General features: G+C 40.2%; 1 protein-coding gene across 1 annotated transcript in view; it reads right to left on the bottom strand.

Moving 5' to 3' along the window:
* LOC149455908 (nuclear receptor corepressor 1-like) overlaps positions 1 to 15,168 on the bottom strand; it is a gene marked incomplete at its 5' end in the record, with an annotated part of 39,883 nt that extends 24,715 nt beyond the window's left edge. The window contains 10 exons of the mRNA XM_089685724.1: positions 953 to 1,177; positions 1,884 to 2,238; positions 2,320 to 2,567; positions 2,757 to 2,831; positions 6,005 to 6,148; positions 7,797 to 7,968; positions 9,154 to 9,254; positions 10,331 to 10,429; positions 12,188 to 12,308; positions 15,005 to 15,168. Of these exons, the coding sequence (XP_089541850.1) occupies positions 953 to 1,177; positions 1,884 to 2,238; positions 2,320 to 2,567; positions 2,757 to 2,831; positions 6,005 to 6,148; positions 7,797 to 7,968; positions 9,154 to 9,254; positions 10,331 to 10,429; positions 12,188 to 12,308; positions 15,005 to 15,168 (1,704 nt within the window). The remainder of the gene's footprint in view (positions 1 to 952; positions 1,178 to 1,883; positions 2,239 to 2,319; positions 2,568 to 2,756; positions 2,832 to 6,004; positions 6,149 to 7,796; positions 7,969 to 9,153; positions 9,255 to 10,330; positions 10,430 to 12,187; positions 12,309 to 15,004) is intronic.
* Between the last annotated feature and the right edge of the window lie 251 nt (positions 15,169 to 15,419).

Below are 15,419 nucleotides of genomic sequence, written 5' to 3'. Positions count from 1 at the left end.
AAATCAATTGTTCTCTATGTGCCCTGTTCACACCACAACTCTAGTATCACATGCAGATTTTTTTTTATGCACAGGAATTGGCAATATGTATAAAACTCATTAAAGAGTGCATGAAAACTGATTTAAACTGATGTCTCTGTAAGTGAAATCTGTGCATCAGTTTCCATGCACATATGGTGTGAATGAGCCCTTTAAAAAAAAAAAAAAAAAAAAAAAAAAACCCAATTTGGGAGCAAATTTCAATAAACCCACTTTGGTTTTACTACCATTTTCCTCAGAACACCAAATGACTGTAAACTCTTGTCTCACATCTGTAATCCGACTATAAGGCCTTGTGTTAGTGGCATCAGTTTGAGATGTTTCTGAGGGAATTACCAACATTGAACTGTGCAATTAACCTGTAGGTGACTGGGACCCTCTTCCAGACCAGCATTTTACCTGCTTCAAGCAGCTTTTATGGGAATGCAAACTCCTCTTGGGACAGCTTTGGCTGTTACTCTAGCAATCAAGAATCAGTCTATGTGATCATATGCAAAGCTGGTCGTTTATTTGGAAACAAACCACTCAGCTTGCAGAAGTCACTCCAGCCTGAAGATGACAGTGCACCTCTGTACTGGATTTATCAACTGCAATGATAGTATTAAGAAGAAATTTACACATTTCTGTTCACCTGTTAGCCTAGAATATTAGAGCTTTTCGTCAAATTACCTGATGCATTCCAACACACTGAAAATGAGGTCAGGTTATCTATGTATCAATGATCTTTGGTTACAAAGAGGTTAAACAAGAAACAAGAAAAAGGGCAATTTAGAGACTGAACCTCTAAACTGTTATCCTCTCAAAGCAAGGACACCTAGCAAAGAATACATAGGGACAATGTTTGCCTGATTTGTTAAAAATGTATTCCTAGATGAAATCCTGTACATGAGAAAATACCCTTAAAATTACATACCAGGATCCAGAGCTCGGTGGAACTGGATAGGATCAAGGTGAGGTGGTAGATGGCCTCTGTAAACCTCTCCAGGTGTACCTCCACGCATGTGGGGATCAAAGGGACTGTGAGATGCAGCCGGGTCTACACCAGGGACTGGGGACTTTACAACAATATTTTCCCTTTGCGTTGGCGTTAATGTGCTTTTTCTTTCATGGCTGGAAGACTTCCCTGGTGTGAGGCCACCTACAAGAACAAATAACAGCTGTAAAATATTTGTAGGTGAGAAGATACAAGGTATCAGCAAACAAATTTGCTTTAGTCACCGATCTCCTGCTGACAGTTTATCTAGATGCAGATTATGGTTCTAATTATGGCTCTTTGGAAGGTTACTTGAGAGCTCTAAACATGCTTAAGTGTCTTCAGGAATAGTTATTGTTTGATTAGGAAGAGCCAGTGTCTTTGCATTAACACACTAATGTGAATGAGAAAGCTCAAGTGACATCCCATCTGCAGCCATAGCTAAAAACTGCATCTGAACCCATAACGACCAGTTTAGTTGCTGTTTTTGACTTAAAAAAGTAAGAATTTATATACTGAACAAAAAAAAAAAAAAAAAAAAAACATCTACTACTACTTTAATCAAAAAGGGTTCATAGCTGAACAAGAAACCCTGGTTCAGCTGTATTACATGACTACTCTAATGCTGACCGTACACTGTTCAAATTTCAGCTAGTTCCTGATGAACTGGATGAAATTTGATTAGCTGGTGGCACTGTAGGATGCCTCCTGCCTGGATCCCTTGATTGAATAACCGAAGGACACGGACGGAAAAATGTCTATGCTATGTAGTGTGGATGGAAGAAATCTGTTTTCCATTCAGGTTGCAAGAAACAAAATCTATATGGCCAAGTTTAATTTTAAACTTATTAGATTTAAAAAACAGACCTACCTTCAGACCGTGCCATAGGTGAACTTCTTGACATTGGGCTGGGGTAGTTTACTGGTGTTCTCCTAGCACTAGAATCCTCATAAATCCCAGGGCTCAACTGGGACTTGGAGGCTTCGTGTAGAGTTGACCTGAGCACCGATGTACCAGAACTCACAACAGATGTATGACGTGATCGCATGGCATCAGATGACTTGGAGTCTTCACATTTTGATCTATCCACTACCTTCAAATTCTCTGGCATCATGTCCATCTGTGGCACCCCACGTTGCAGCCTACTTGGCCCCATGATTAAGGACTTTACATTGTGCTTGATAGCAGACTGACCAGATGTGCCTTCATGTTTTATAGGTGTTCCCTGCATGAAGAACATGAGATTAGGATTAAATATCAGCTTGACTAATACACTCAGATAACACACAAACAGTAATGAGGTTACCTGGGAAATAGACCCTTCTAATAGTGTCCTTGAACTCTCTGGAGTTTTCCGACTTTCTTGACTAATAAGATCCTGCCTAGGGATTTCATGGATAGAACGACCCATTTCTTTAATTGTGGTAACACCATCATAAGGCTTGCCTTTTGAGATGGCACCATCGAAAGACCGAATAGGTGGACTTTCACGTTTGATTTGCTTGGCATATTTGAGTCCATCATCAAAGTTCTCAGGCGTTGCTCTTGGGGTGCCTGGATGCAAAGCAAGAAGACCTTTTTTTTTTTTTAGGATAGCAAAAACAAAACAAAAAAGACAAAAATAAAACAAAACAAAAATGCTATTTCACATATAATAAAGAAAAAGGGCTCAAATATCAGCTCAAAAATTATCAAAATTAAATTCCATATAAACAGATGACCGTGAAGATCTGCAATTCTCACCTTGCATTATTGAGCCAGTAAGAACCTGTCTTTCCTTCAGTTCTGTTCCTTTAGGTAGTGTACGACAGATAAGCCCTGGAAACACAATCAATATGTAATAAGTTTACTTTCTGTCCACTAATTTCTGCACCTAACTAGTACAATAGCTCTTAAAGTAGCAGCTGGGCCTCATCTGTGAATTTTAATCTTTAAAGCAATAAATATTTAAATACTTTCAAAGTCTATGTCAGGTAGGTCTATGTAATTATGTTCTAATGAAATCAGCCACTTCCTGCCTCATATGAGATATTTGCATCATTGATGAAGTGGAAATGATCTGAACAGTTAAAGTTTTCAGGACAATATAAAGAATAGGCAGCATCCCGGTTCCACCTATGACAAGCATGTGTTAGTTTAGTTTACACATTTTATAAGTCAATGAAGCCTAGAGGTACAAACCAAACTTAGCAGTGTAAGCTTGACAATTAGGGATGCACCAAAAGTTCGGCCACTGAAACATTTGGGCCGATAAGAAGATTCTTTGCAGATAAGAAAAATAAAGCCGATACAGGGGACTGTGTGTACTGCAGATGTGAGGGGGAAGGCAGAGAAAGGCAGGAGGGGAGCAGTGTATACAGTGACTGGCTGTCACTATATGTCAGTGCCGGTTATTAAATGCAATTGCCTGATTTTTTTTTTTTCTTCACTATAGATCAGAGAATCAGCTGTCACTTTGAGCTAAAAGAAACAAAGTTTATTTTTAGCTTCTTTCCCAAGCTAAAAGAAACAAAGTTTCAATCATACTCTGAGCTATGGTGAAGAAAAAAAAAAAGCCAGCAATTGCATTTAAAAACCAGCACTGACATATAGTGCCAGTGAGGGAGCCTCTCTGTATACACTGCTACCTCACTGTATACACTGCTCCTCTCCTGCCCCCTCCAAAGATGGCCTGTCACTCATATGCTATCACATAGGGGACTATTGGTCCCCGATGTGAAAGCAATAAAATCATAAAAAAAAAAAAAAAAATATACATGAAAGTAAAAGAAAAAACAATGGAGCCTCCCCACACTCACATATGCAGAGATTTCGGATTCGGTTCAATTTTCAGCCACATGCATTCTGAATTTTTGTTATCGGTTTTGACACCAGAATTTTCATTTTGTTGCACCACTATTGACAATAACCAATTTGCCAATCTAAATTATTATTAAATTATTATTATTTTTTTTTTTTAACTAGGACACAGTTTACCTATAACCTTGGTTTTTTTCTTTGTTTGTTATAGGAAGATAAAAACAAAATTTTATGAAAAAAGAGAAATGGACACATCTGTAAATTCCATATCTAAGAAAACAGTAGAGGACACAGGAATTGATTCATAGACCATGTGTTATATGAGATACCTACAGGTGATTAACCGCTTCTTGACTGGGCTATAGCCGAATGACGGCTACAGCATGGTTGTCCAGTTCTGGGAGGGCGTAATATGACGTCTTCCCAGAAAGCACCCGGCGCTGTCTGTGATCGCTATGTCCTTTGGAGACAGCTGATCACATGACACGGTAAAGGCCAATCACAGCGGCCTTTTATGATGTGATCAGCTGTGCCCAATCAGTGCAGCCTCATCAGCGCACGTCAGTGAAGGAGAAAAATTACCTGTTTGCAAAATTTTATAATTAAAAAAAAAAAAAAGATTTTCCAAAATTGTCGGTCTTTTTTCGTTTATAGTGCAAAAAATAACAAAACCCAGTGGTGATTAAATACCACCAAAAGAAAATATTTGTGTGGAAAAAATTATAAGAATTTCATATGGGTACAGTGTTGCATGACCGAGCAATTGTCATTCAAAGTGCAACAGCACAGAAAGCTGCAAATTGGCCTGAGCAGGAAGGGGGTAAAAGTGCCCGATAGGTAAGTGGTTAAAACACTGGCAAAAGCTTCATTAGCACCTCCTAGTGTTTCCATATAACCCCATCCACTCGGTGAGGATCCAGTTTTGTTAGCAAGCAATAAAGAGATCACAGACATCACTTTACAGGGAGAGAGCAAAATCCACCAATACAAGTGCCCTATGAACTGTGCACAGCACTGCGGTAGGTCTGGTGGAATAAGCATGTAGTGTATATTAACAGAGCCATCAAGACATGTAAGCCAGAAACTGGTATGTGAAAGGGTACAAAGAAAGCCTGTCATACTTTGTCTATATCATGGTCCTGTCCAAACCTTGTTGGTCACAAAGGGCATTACCCACCAAAAGGTATTTTCAGGGTCTCAGTGCCAATGGACTACAGCCGTGGAGCTGTATAATACCTGCAGCTACTAAGCAGAATCCAGTGCCCAAAGAAAACATTACAGGCCGTCCTCGATTTTGCCACAGGGTCAAGGTACAGTTCCCAAGGTGTACTCACAGGTCACCGATCGGGAAACTGTGACCCATGAAGTCAGTAAGCAGTCCAGATTTTAGCAGAGGTCTCATTTGAAATCTTGTGGAAAAAAATATTGTAGGAAATTCTTCTCCAAGTGGAGAAGCACTCATCACCCAAGGGCTGCATTGAAGCTTTTGCCAGTGTTCAATCACCTGAAAAAAACGGCCTATGAATCAATTCCTCTGCCGTGTACAATAAAGATTATTATTTTTATTTTTTTTTAACTCAAGGCTTATTTTGTGCCTGACCCTCCAGCCTGCATGCATCACCATGATTAGCTGTCATGGTGGCCATCTGGTAAGGGAAACACTGTAATTGGTATGGGCAGCACAGTGGTTAAGTGGTTAGCTCTTTCACCTAGCAACACTAGGGTTAACAGTTCGCATCCAACCATGGCACTACCTGCCTGGAGTGTGCATGTTCTCCCTGTGCCTGCATGGGTTTCCTCCCACACTCCAAAGACATGCTGGTAGGTTAATTTGTCCTGTCTAAATTGGTCCTAGTATGTGCATGTAAAAATTTGAGTTAGGGACCTTAGATTGTACACTCCTTGAGGGCAGGGACTGATGTGAATGTGTGATAAATATATAAAGTGCTGTGTAAATTGACAGCACTATATAAGTACCTGTAATAAATAAAATAAATAATTGGTTCACAATCAATAGACTGTAAATTGTTCTACCTAAAAGCAGAAGCTGGCCATGTACTTGTTAGTCTTTCACAGAATACATACACACACACCCCTAATATGGCAAGATGGTACCATCTATGAACAGTGGCGATTTTTGTTCTTGCAGATTATATAAATGTAAAGAGTGTGGTGTACAAGGCAGCTGTTACCTTCCATTGGTGCTGACACAGCAGACTCTCTGACAGACAGGTTCTGCTTTATATTTCCTTCCATGGCTTCATAGGTTCTCTTCAGTGTCATCTCCGGAACACTCCGGGGACTCCTGGTACCATCACGTAGATTCTTAATGGTGGCTGTGTTAAAAATGGAAATTATGACCACGTGGGTAATTCTGATTAAAATCATCCAATAGCACTTCTCTAAAGATTACCCAAGAAACACTTGACCAAAACATTGCTCCAGTCAGCCACACCCACTTTATTTAAATGGAAAATTCTATAAATTCTCAACTAAAAACTTGTCTCAAATCAATTACATTTCAGATTTAGTAGAACAGAATATAGGAACAGCAAGCAACTAGAGAAATGTTAAGGCCCTCACAATCTACATTCAACACCACCAAAAGTTAACATGTTAGACAGCCTTTTGCACTCGCCAACAAAACATCACTGCGTACTTCTGCACTCGCTGACACTGCGCCAATATATGCACTTCTGCACTTGCTGCCAATGAATAAACATACACTCATCATCACATCTGTCTCCACTCTCCACAACATAATCGTACCATCTGTCCTACATGCACCAACTTCACTCGCCACTTCACTGACAAATGGCTTGCTACCCTTAGGTCTTCAGCATGCTCAATGAACAGGCACACTGTTGGTTTTGCCATTTAAAAACAAGCACAACAAAGTAATGATTGTTGATAACAACGTCAGTGGTCTTCATTCCCTCCAATGAGCAGAGAAAAGTAGCAGAATTGCCTAGCGATGAAACAATGGCAACTGTAATGAATTCAGAAAAAAATGTATATATTTTAGTCAAAACTTGTGCTCTAACCAGCAAGGGAAGGTAAAGAGCCTCCCCCAGAAGGGCCGCCAGTTGAGGTTCACCGATCCAAAAAGATACATAAGAAACTGACATTCAACATGTCGAAATTCTCTTTTAAAATCAGGAATTGAAAGAATGAGTCTATTAAAGTTCAGTCCTGGAAAACCACTAACTTCTACAGAAAAAGATATTAAAGTTCATCTAAACTATGCTGCTTTTCCTCTTCCATAATAATTGCTAACCACGGCCAAGGTAAACCACACTGTTCATTTTGTGAATGCTTTTGTTGTTTACCTAAAATATCACTAGGAACACTTCTTTCCAAGCCAGAAACAAATGCAAAGTGAAAGAGACAAAGTAAGAAATTCAAAAGCACTTGCATGTTGTTTCTCTGACATGCAAGGTGCTGCTGAGACTACATATCCCAGGGAATATGGATGGATGAGCTTCAAGGTGGCTTGTATGTGGGCATCTAATCTTGGCCCAGAATGGAGCTCTATGCTATAAAGCACTAAAGCCCATGGTAACAGATCAGCCTATTGAAGTTGGAAATCAAGGGTTCTGCTGGCAGGATCACCAAGTATGAAGACTCTGTTTGAGGGAGAACTTCACAAAACAAACAACTCTGTCTTGGTATAGGCACGGGCCAGGTCATGAGAATTACACACAATACAAATAAGTAATATAAAAACAAACCAAACTCAGTATAACATAATTAGTAATACTCAGAAAAACATAACTGCAGTTTGAAAAAAAACCTAGATATATTAACACAGATTTAAAAAGTTACAATCACCTTTTCCCAGTAAAACAACAAGTCTAGCAGACTTCTTAAGCTGACAGTACTGCCTATATCTAAGTCAATGGCAGCATGATGTTTGTCATCTGAAATACAGAATACAATGTTCTATTATATGGAAAAATGGAAACAATCCATCTTCATACTCACAATCATAAGATACAATATGTCCACTCTTCCCCTCATAAATGACATGGCCTTTGGCAGAGGACTCTTCTCTACACTTTTCCGGACTACTGATGTCCTCTGTAGCCAGTCTGGTGATGGTCGTCTTCAACAAGACATCGGCAGCAATACCAGACTGTGACAGTGCTGGAGTACCCTGGACAAGGCAACAGCAATGAAAATATGACACAAAGCAAAACCATTGGTTAGACCACTCGTCTCTGAACTGCGCGCCAGGTGTGGCCCTTTGCTTGCTTTTATACTGCCCTCAAGCCATTATTCGTCACATTGCAAGCATCAGCGTGGCATAGTTTCTCCCACTGACATCGAAAATAGGGCACTATTCTTCCTATTGACACCAATGATTGAGCACTATTCCTCCTATTGAAATCAACAATGGGGCACTATTCCTCCCATTGCTACTAAAGATGTGGCACTATTCCTCCCATTGCTACTAACGATGGGGCACTATTTCTCCCAATGATACTAACGATGGGGTACGATTCCTCCCATTGCTACTAATGATGGAGCAGTATTCCTCCCAATGATACTAACGATGGGGCACTATTCCTCCCATTGCTACTAACGATGGGGCACTATTCCTCTCATTGCTACTAACGATGGGGCACTATTCCTCTCATTGCTACTAACGATGGGGCACTATTCCTCTCATTGCTACTAATGATGGGGCACTATTTCTCCCATTGCTACTAACGATGGGGCACTATTCCTCCCACTGACACCAATGATGGGGCACTATTCCTCCCACTGACACCAATGATGGGGCACTATTCCTCCCACTGACACCAATGATGGGGCACTATTCCTCCCACTGACACCAATGATGGAACACTATTCCTCCCACTGACACCAATGATGGGGCACTATTCCTCCCACTGATACTAACGATGGGGCACTATTTCTTCCATTGATACCAACGATGGGGCACTATTTCTCCCATTGTTACTAACAATGGGACACTATTTCTCCCATTGATACCAATGATGAGGCACTATTCCTCCCATTGATACCAATGATGGGGCACTATTTCTTCCATTGATACGAATGAAGGGGCACTATTCCTCCCACTAATACCAAGGAGTGGGCACTATTATGCCCCCTACCAAAGATCGGGTATTGTTTACTCCCACTGACGCCAGGACATTTTCTTCTCCCACTGACCAAAGTCCGGCCCCCCTAAAGTTTGAAGGACGGTAAACTGACCCTTTGCTTAAAAGATTTGGAGACCCCTGGGCTAGACTGCTAACTCGCAGTACTAAGGAAAAGAAAATTTTTTTGCTCTATTTCAATATATAAACGTCAGACCCAGTGTGATATATACCTGAGTAATAGACCCTCGAAGAGAGGAAATAGCTTCCATGGGAACTTTGGTGGCTGGGGTGCCTCTAGTGATGCTTCCCTCCTGCAATGCACTCATAGTACCTGCAACAAAAGCAATGTGTGTGTTAGTAGCTTAGAGCTAGCAGAAGCATAACCGCTTCCTTAAAATGACCTTCAGTACTCTCATTTAGACAAGAATTCACAACGGTCAGGCTGAAGGTAAATACTGCTTTCAAGGCTTCAAAAAATTCCTTGAAACTAGTTGAAAGCTTTGTAAAATGCTTGCTCTACACATGGCTCTTTGGCTTTCACAAGTTGCATATGAACAAGGCCTTTTAAAACTCCACTTGTTGGTAATACTAAATATGAAAGTCATATGAAATATTTTATATTTTTCTATTAAAATGTCTCTTTATTATAGCTATTCTTCAATATTTTTTTTTCTTTTACATTTTTTACCTATTTTTCAATTCTGAACAGATTTTAGAAACACAAAAGTAACTCCCAGAAGAAATCAGTTTTAAGTTGAAGCTATCCTACACGAGGATGGGTCCTTGATAAATTATTGTTAGGAGTAACCCTAGGTTCACACTTGCGTATTTCAGTGTGTTTTCCAGTTTGCAAACATGCACTACAGTCCATTTAACATTATTTCCTATGGACCTAGCTCACATCTGTGCGTTTTGAGCAGATTGTGTTTTGCATATAATAGGACTTCAATGGACAAGTGTTGCGTTTTTCATGCGTTTTGCTTTTTTTCCAGTATTGACTTTGATGCGACTTTTTTTTTATTTTTGCTCATAGGAAAGTATAACAGTTCTGTTCATGTAGTGTGACTTTATACTCTTTAGCACCCAACATCAAAGTAGCACCCAGCTAAAGTTGCATCAAAGTGTCATCAGTCAATACTTTCTTATTGGCAAAACCCCCCAAAAAAGCATCAAAAACACGTGTTCAAAAACACAAAATGCACTGTGAAATTGCACAATCCGCAATCTGTCTAGATGTGAACCTATGGTAAAGGAAATAAGAATCCTTGAGACGAAGAACAAACAATGTAATATTCTTTCTATATAGTATGATGGGGCTCATCATATGTAATCAGCATGGCAGAGTCAGCACTAAAGCAGACGTATCTAGTAATGTAGCAGCCACCTGAGCCCTCCCCAATAACTAACCTCGGACAACACCTTCATGCTGTGCTCTGACCAGAAGCCCCTCTGGCTGGGAGCTCTGCCTCGGTGAAAACTCTTCTTGTTTGATGTATGTCACAGAACCTAGGAATAAATATAAATGCATTTAAATTATTTTTATTTTACTTCTGATTTAAATATCATAAATACTATGCATACAAATCCAACAGCCAATGACAAAACCTCCGATATAAATCATAGCGGATTTTTTTTTTTTTAAATGAATTGAAACTATACTGTACAACACAGACAGTTGATTCTAATTTTCATTAAAATGACTGGTTTGGCTATTGTAGACCATATAGGGCCATCTGCTTTAATGGCATCTGTAGTGAAGTTAAATCTATTTCTGGTTGAAGCTGTCTATGCGGCTCACAATCTGCATCCTAATCCCAGGGCAGTGAAGCTTGTCTTCTGCATCACAGCATGTGAGGATTTTTTTCATCTAGGAGCTATTAATCAGCTTTTAAGACAGATACTGGCAGCTTCCAGTAGACCGGTGTTCTGATTAATAACAGATTTTCTTTTTCAACAAAAAAAAAAGGATAACTGTGATTTTAGAGCACCATTCTGTTTTTACTCATGAAGGTAACAGCTGTGCACTGAGCAAGTCCTTACACATCTGTACTCAGATGTACCAGAACATGACTGAATTCAAGGCTTACGTTTCCTTATTTGTATGCCCTTAAACTTGAACTAAACCAGTCCGCTTTAACCTCTTGTTGACCGAGTAATGGATATGTGTGACGACAGTGAGGGATATGCGTGTTGACAGGGCAGACTGCCAATCATATGACCACTGTGACAGCCGCTCACAGTGATCATTTGACCAGCAGTCCATCTCGCCTCCTGGTGTTACGACCCAGATAAAACCTAACCTGGGCTAAAATATTCTTAAACAGCGTGGATGTTGATAGGTTTGTCTTAATCCTATACCGATCTCTACATTTCTTCATGGAATCTAGGCTCAAGCTGTACATGGATCTTCAACTTTAGCCCCAGGCCTCCTTGTGTATTTCAACTGATCTGACAGTTAAAGGATAAGTTCCCCCTTTGTAACATGTTACAAATGCACTGCCCGCCACCCTAAACCCCTTTGCAGCTGTTGGCTGGTAGCTCTGAAACTACCAGGGCACTGTTGAGCGCTCTAGGCAGTTCACTGAGCTTCCCATCAGTGTATAACTGCCTGCCCATATTGGAGGTACAGGCAGACACACAGACAGTCTGCAGGACCGTGGCATTACACCCACGATCTGCAATGCTTTACAGGTCTGCAAAAAAAGTGCATTTATCTTTTTTTTCCATTGTAAAAGTGAACTTATCTTTTAAATGACAGGGCCAGAGCTTAGTGTCAGGGTAGCAGAGTTACTCTGGCTTGGCATAAGTCAAGGCCTAACATACACCCTGGGCGTGGCCTAAGATGGTAAAGATCCACAAAGACAAAGATGGATTTACAAACTAACAAAACTACCTGCAATCACCACAAAAAGCTTACACTCCCAGCATCATTGTTAATTTACAAATGTTTTGGGCCAGGTTAGGCTCACAGTAAAGCACCCAGTGCTCACTTCATAAGAGCAGACACTGAAATACTGACATTTTATTTAGGGGCAAGTAACAATTAGACTGCTGTGCAAAAAGGGGTTCTGTTGTCCAAAACACACAAGGAATTTTTGCTCTCATTTCTCTAGTCTAGAAAATGGAACAATGTTTCCAGACATACATTTTCCATAGACAATGCCAGCAATCATGCTCTGAGCATTGTCACACTGTTAATGTTGAACAATGACAGTATGATGAATGTAGAAACTGTATAAATCACACGTCAAGTAATGGACTTACCAACTTTACCAGATTCCTGTTGCCTTGGCAGGCCAAGAGAGATGGAGCCAACAGAGGGTTTAACTGGTTCTGGGTTATAGGGCTGCTGACTGAGCGATGTTAAGTATGTGCCAGGTGTTCCCTGAATGAACAAGAAAATTAGTGCAGTACGCATAAAAAAATGAAAACGTAAATACATCCTTCTGAGTATATCTACAATTAGGACAGTGATATGGTCCCAAAACCATTATTTCCTATATCCCCCTGCATCTGCTGGAAGTACATATGTTCTGTACATTTATTAAACTGCACAATTTTGAGGCTGATATTTCTTAAAATGTACTCAAGACTACTAAGGAAAATGGAATATTAAAAAAAAAAATTATTAAACATTTTATTACATTGGCAATTCCACATATACAGGCATACAGCTTCTCATGGGCATGACCACCCATATTCTGAACTGAGTTTTATGGAAGAAAGCACTGTGGACACAAATAGTGAACACGGTCATTTATTAGTCTGAACCACTATGGGGAGTGTGAATTAAGAACAGTGTGTATTTTATTTATATAGCATCAACACATCATACAGGATGTACTGACAAGAAGATATAGTTACAGGAAGATTCAGTGAACTACCACGGAGCTTCACAGCACGGTGCTAGTTAGAACTACAAGCTGACAGCCGCTAGTTCATTCATTCACAGAACACTGTAAATTAATGACATGGCTGTGTGGGTGGAGACCCGCTGTCTTTAAAAAGTGACAGCTAGTACAGGAAACGTCCTCCCATATTGTGTTACGGCAGGTGGGGGAGTGGTGGTAGAACATGTTCCAACCTAAAAACAGGTAGAACATGTATCATATTCCCAAAGGTCAACTTATCCTTCAACTAGGTCAGCTATGATGAAAACTACTAATAATAAAAACAGAGCTGCTTATCTACCGGATAGACTTTCAGCACATAGTTCACGTGGAATAAATTATAACAATGCTACTCAGCATTTTTGATTCTGTGAATAGCGCACAGCACCATGACCAATGAATATCAAAACAGTCTGGTAAAAGCCATTACTACTACTGCAAGCTGTACTAGGAGCCAGTGGTACTGTGTCTTTTGTTTTCTTAGCAGTCCCTTCATCAGTCCAAGAGTAATTACATACAGTGTAACTACACATCAAAGCGCACAAGCTACTTCAACTTTTTACCTTTGTGAAAAGAATACCCATCATGACAGAATTGGGGCTCTTTCACATGTGCGGCAGTGTTTACCGCATTCTGAAAAGTTATCAGTGGTGAATTGCTTTTCAGGGGATGGTAAAGCAGTGGCTGCCAGGAGTTCAGGAGACAATGCTGCCACCTCCTGAATGTCTGCTCATTTTTTTAATCCCAAGGGGAAATTTTTATCAAAATACTGCATGCACGCCTGATACGCACTTCTGGTGCACTACCATTGACCTAGGCTTGACAGGAGGTGCCGCAAGTCAAACTCTGCAGACAAAGGCAACATTGCAGCATCCAAAGTAAAACAAAAAACCCCAGAATAACAAAAAACCATTGCGTATCATGGAATTTGTACAGCCCTGTTTGACTATCATGTTAGAACAGCTTGGCCAGGGGGGCCTGTTTTTACCACCCACAGAGGAGAAAGAAGTTATGACTTTTTTTTTTTTTTCAAACTACGGCTTTTCATAAAAAAATGCACTTTGCTTAATTATATATCCATCTGCACACACTGTTTTCTCTTAGTCCCCCTACAAAGTCCCAAAAATACCTGTTAAGCCTGTCACAGAAATCAACCAATGCAGCTTCCTGTGACAATGCTGCTGCACTGCTCTTGTATTGCTCCTTCAGAGCGGAGTTGCCACTCTAATGTAGGTGGTGTCTGGATTGCACTACAGTGGGATGACAAATGTTGTGGCGGGGGGGTGGGATGGATATCAGCATAGTCATTGGTGATTCACAAGCATGCAGCTTGTCAATTAGCACCTGGATCCACCTAGTCCTGCTCACTGCTTAAGAAATTACAGTATTGCTTCTGTTGCGGATACCCTCTGACTGTGATCTGATCAGCAATGTCTGCGATGGGGAGAGTGTGAGACACAAATAAAGGATTTGGATCAGCCAGGGAGGGTAGGGTAAAGAAGGAATTGTGGTTTTGTGCATCACATGGTAACTTGATTGGTACTTATTTAGGCTCTCATAGAGAAGGTAACAGTAGTGCTTGCATTGCCTGTTCCGTGCTTGTAACCTACAATTACAGAAGCCAGACAAGTCCACTGACACTGAAGAGGGTTTTCAAGTTAGCAAAACCAAAAGTGGATATCTTGTGATTCCTATTCTTAGGGCCCATGGCTGACAGGACCAATTTAAGGCTGCTACAGCCATAACCGGTAATGTGTATTTATGGTGACATCTGCAGTTTCTAAACCGGAATAATGAAGGGGGAAAGTCCTGCAAAAGATCTTTTGTTTTTTTAATACGAGGAAAAATCAACAGCATAGCTAGCGCAAGGCCCTTGCTATAAATTATAGCCCATCGTTTTATCTGGTGGAGTTACATAAAATTATTTGTGGAAAAAAAAAAAAGTACAGCCATTGATCACATAATCACAGCTTTGCGTGTCTACATCTTGCTACTGTTGAAAGAGGAGACTACAAAAATATATCTGTGTTACAAACTGCAAGAACACCATGACCTAGTTTAGCACTGCTCTGTCTCATGCCAGCTTTAATAAACCCCCCCCCCCCCAGTGAAGATACTAAGCAGGCCATTTCTTCAGCAGCATTTCAATAATATCTACAATTGCTTAAAGGTATAAATAAGCCTGACATACCTGGGATATAGATCCCCCCACAATAAAGGAAGGCTTGTCAGAGGAGGTCACTGTAGTTTTGGATGATGGAATCAGAGGAGGAGGTGGACGGGTTGGGCGCGTCACAGGGAGTCGTGTTCCCTCCGCTAAGGAAGTTATTACCTGATGGGGAGCAGGCTGCAATACTAGGAAAAAAAAAAAGAAAAAAGAAAGCCCTTAAACAATTGTCTAGCCTTAGAGAATGAAAGCCAGATTGTTGACATATACGATAGGTAATGTAATATATCACAAGATTAGCCAAATTATTAAAACTCTTGGCTCTTATTTTTTTTATAGTTCTTACTTTTCAAAATAAGCAATGTATATTAACTATGATATTGCAAAGTACAGTTGGTCCTTTCTAAAGTCGGACATATAATTGACTCCTTTTAGCCCA

This window comes from Staurois parvus, unplaced genomic scaffold (assembly GCF_062004578.1).
Source record: "Staurois parvus isolate SC_StPar_1 unplaced genomic scaffold, SC_StPar_1.0 ptg000382l, whole genome shotgun sequence".
Taxonomy (NCBI): Eukaryota; Metazoa; Chordata; class Amphibia; order Anura; family Ranidae; genus Staurois; species Staurois parvus.
The sequence above is the reverse complement of the archived record's forward strand: the minus strand, read 5'-3'. Positions and strand labels throughout refer to the sequence as shown.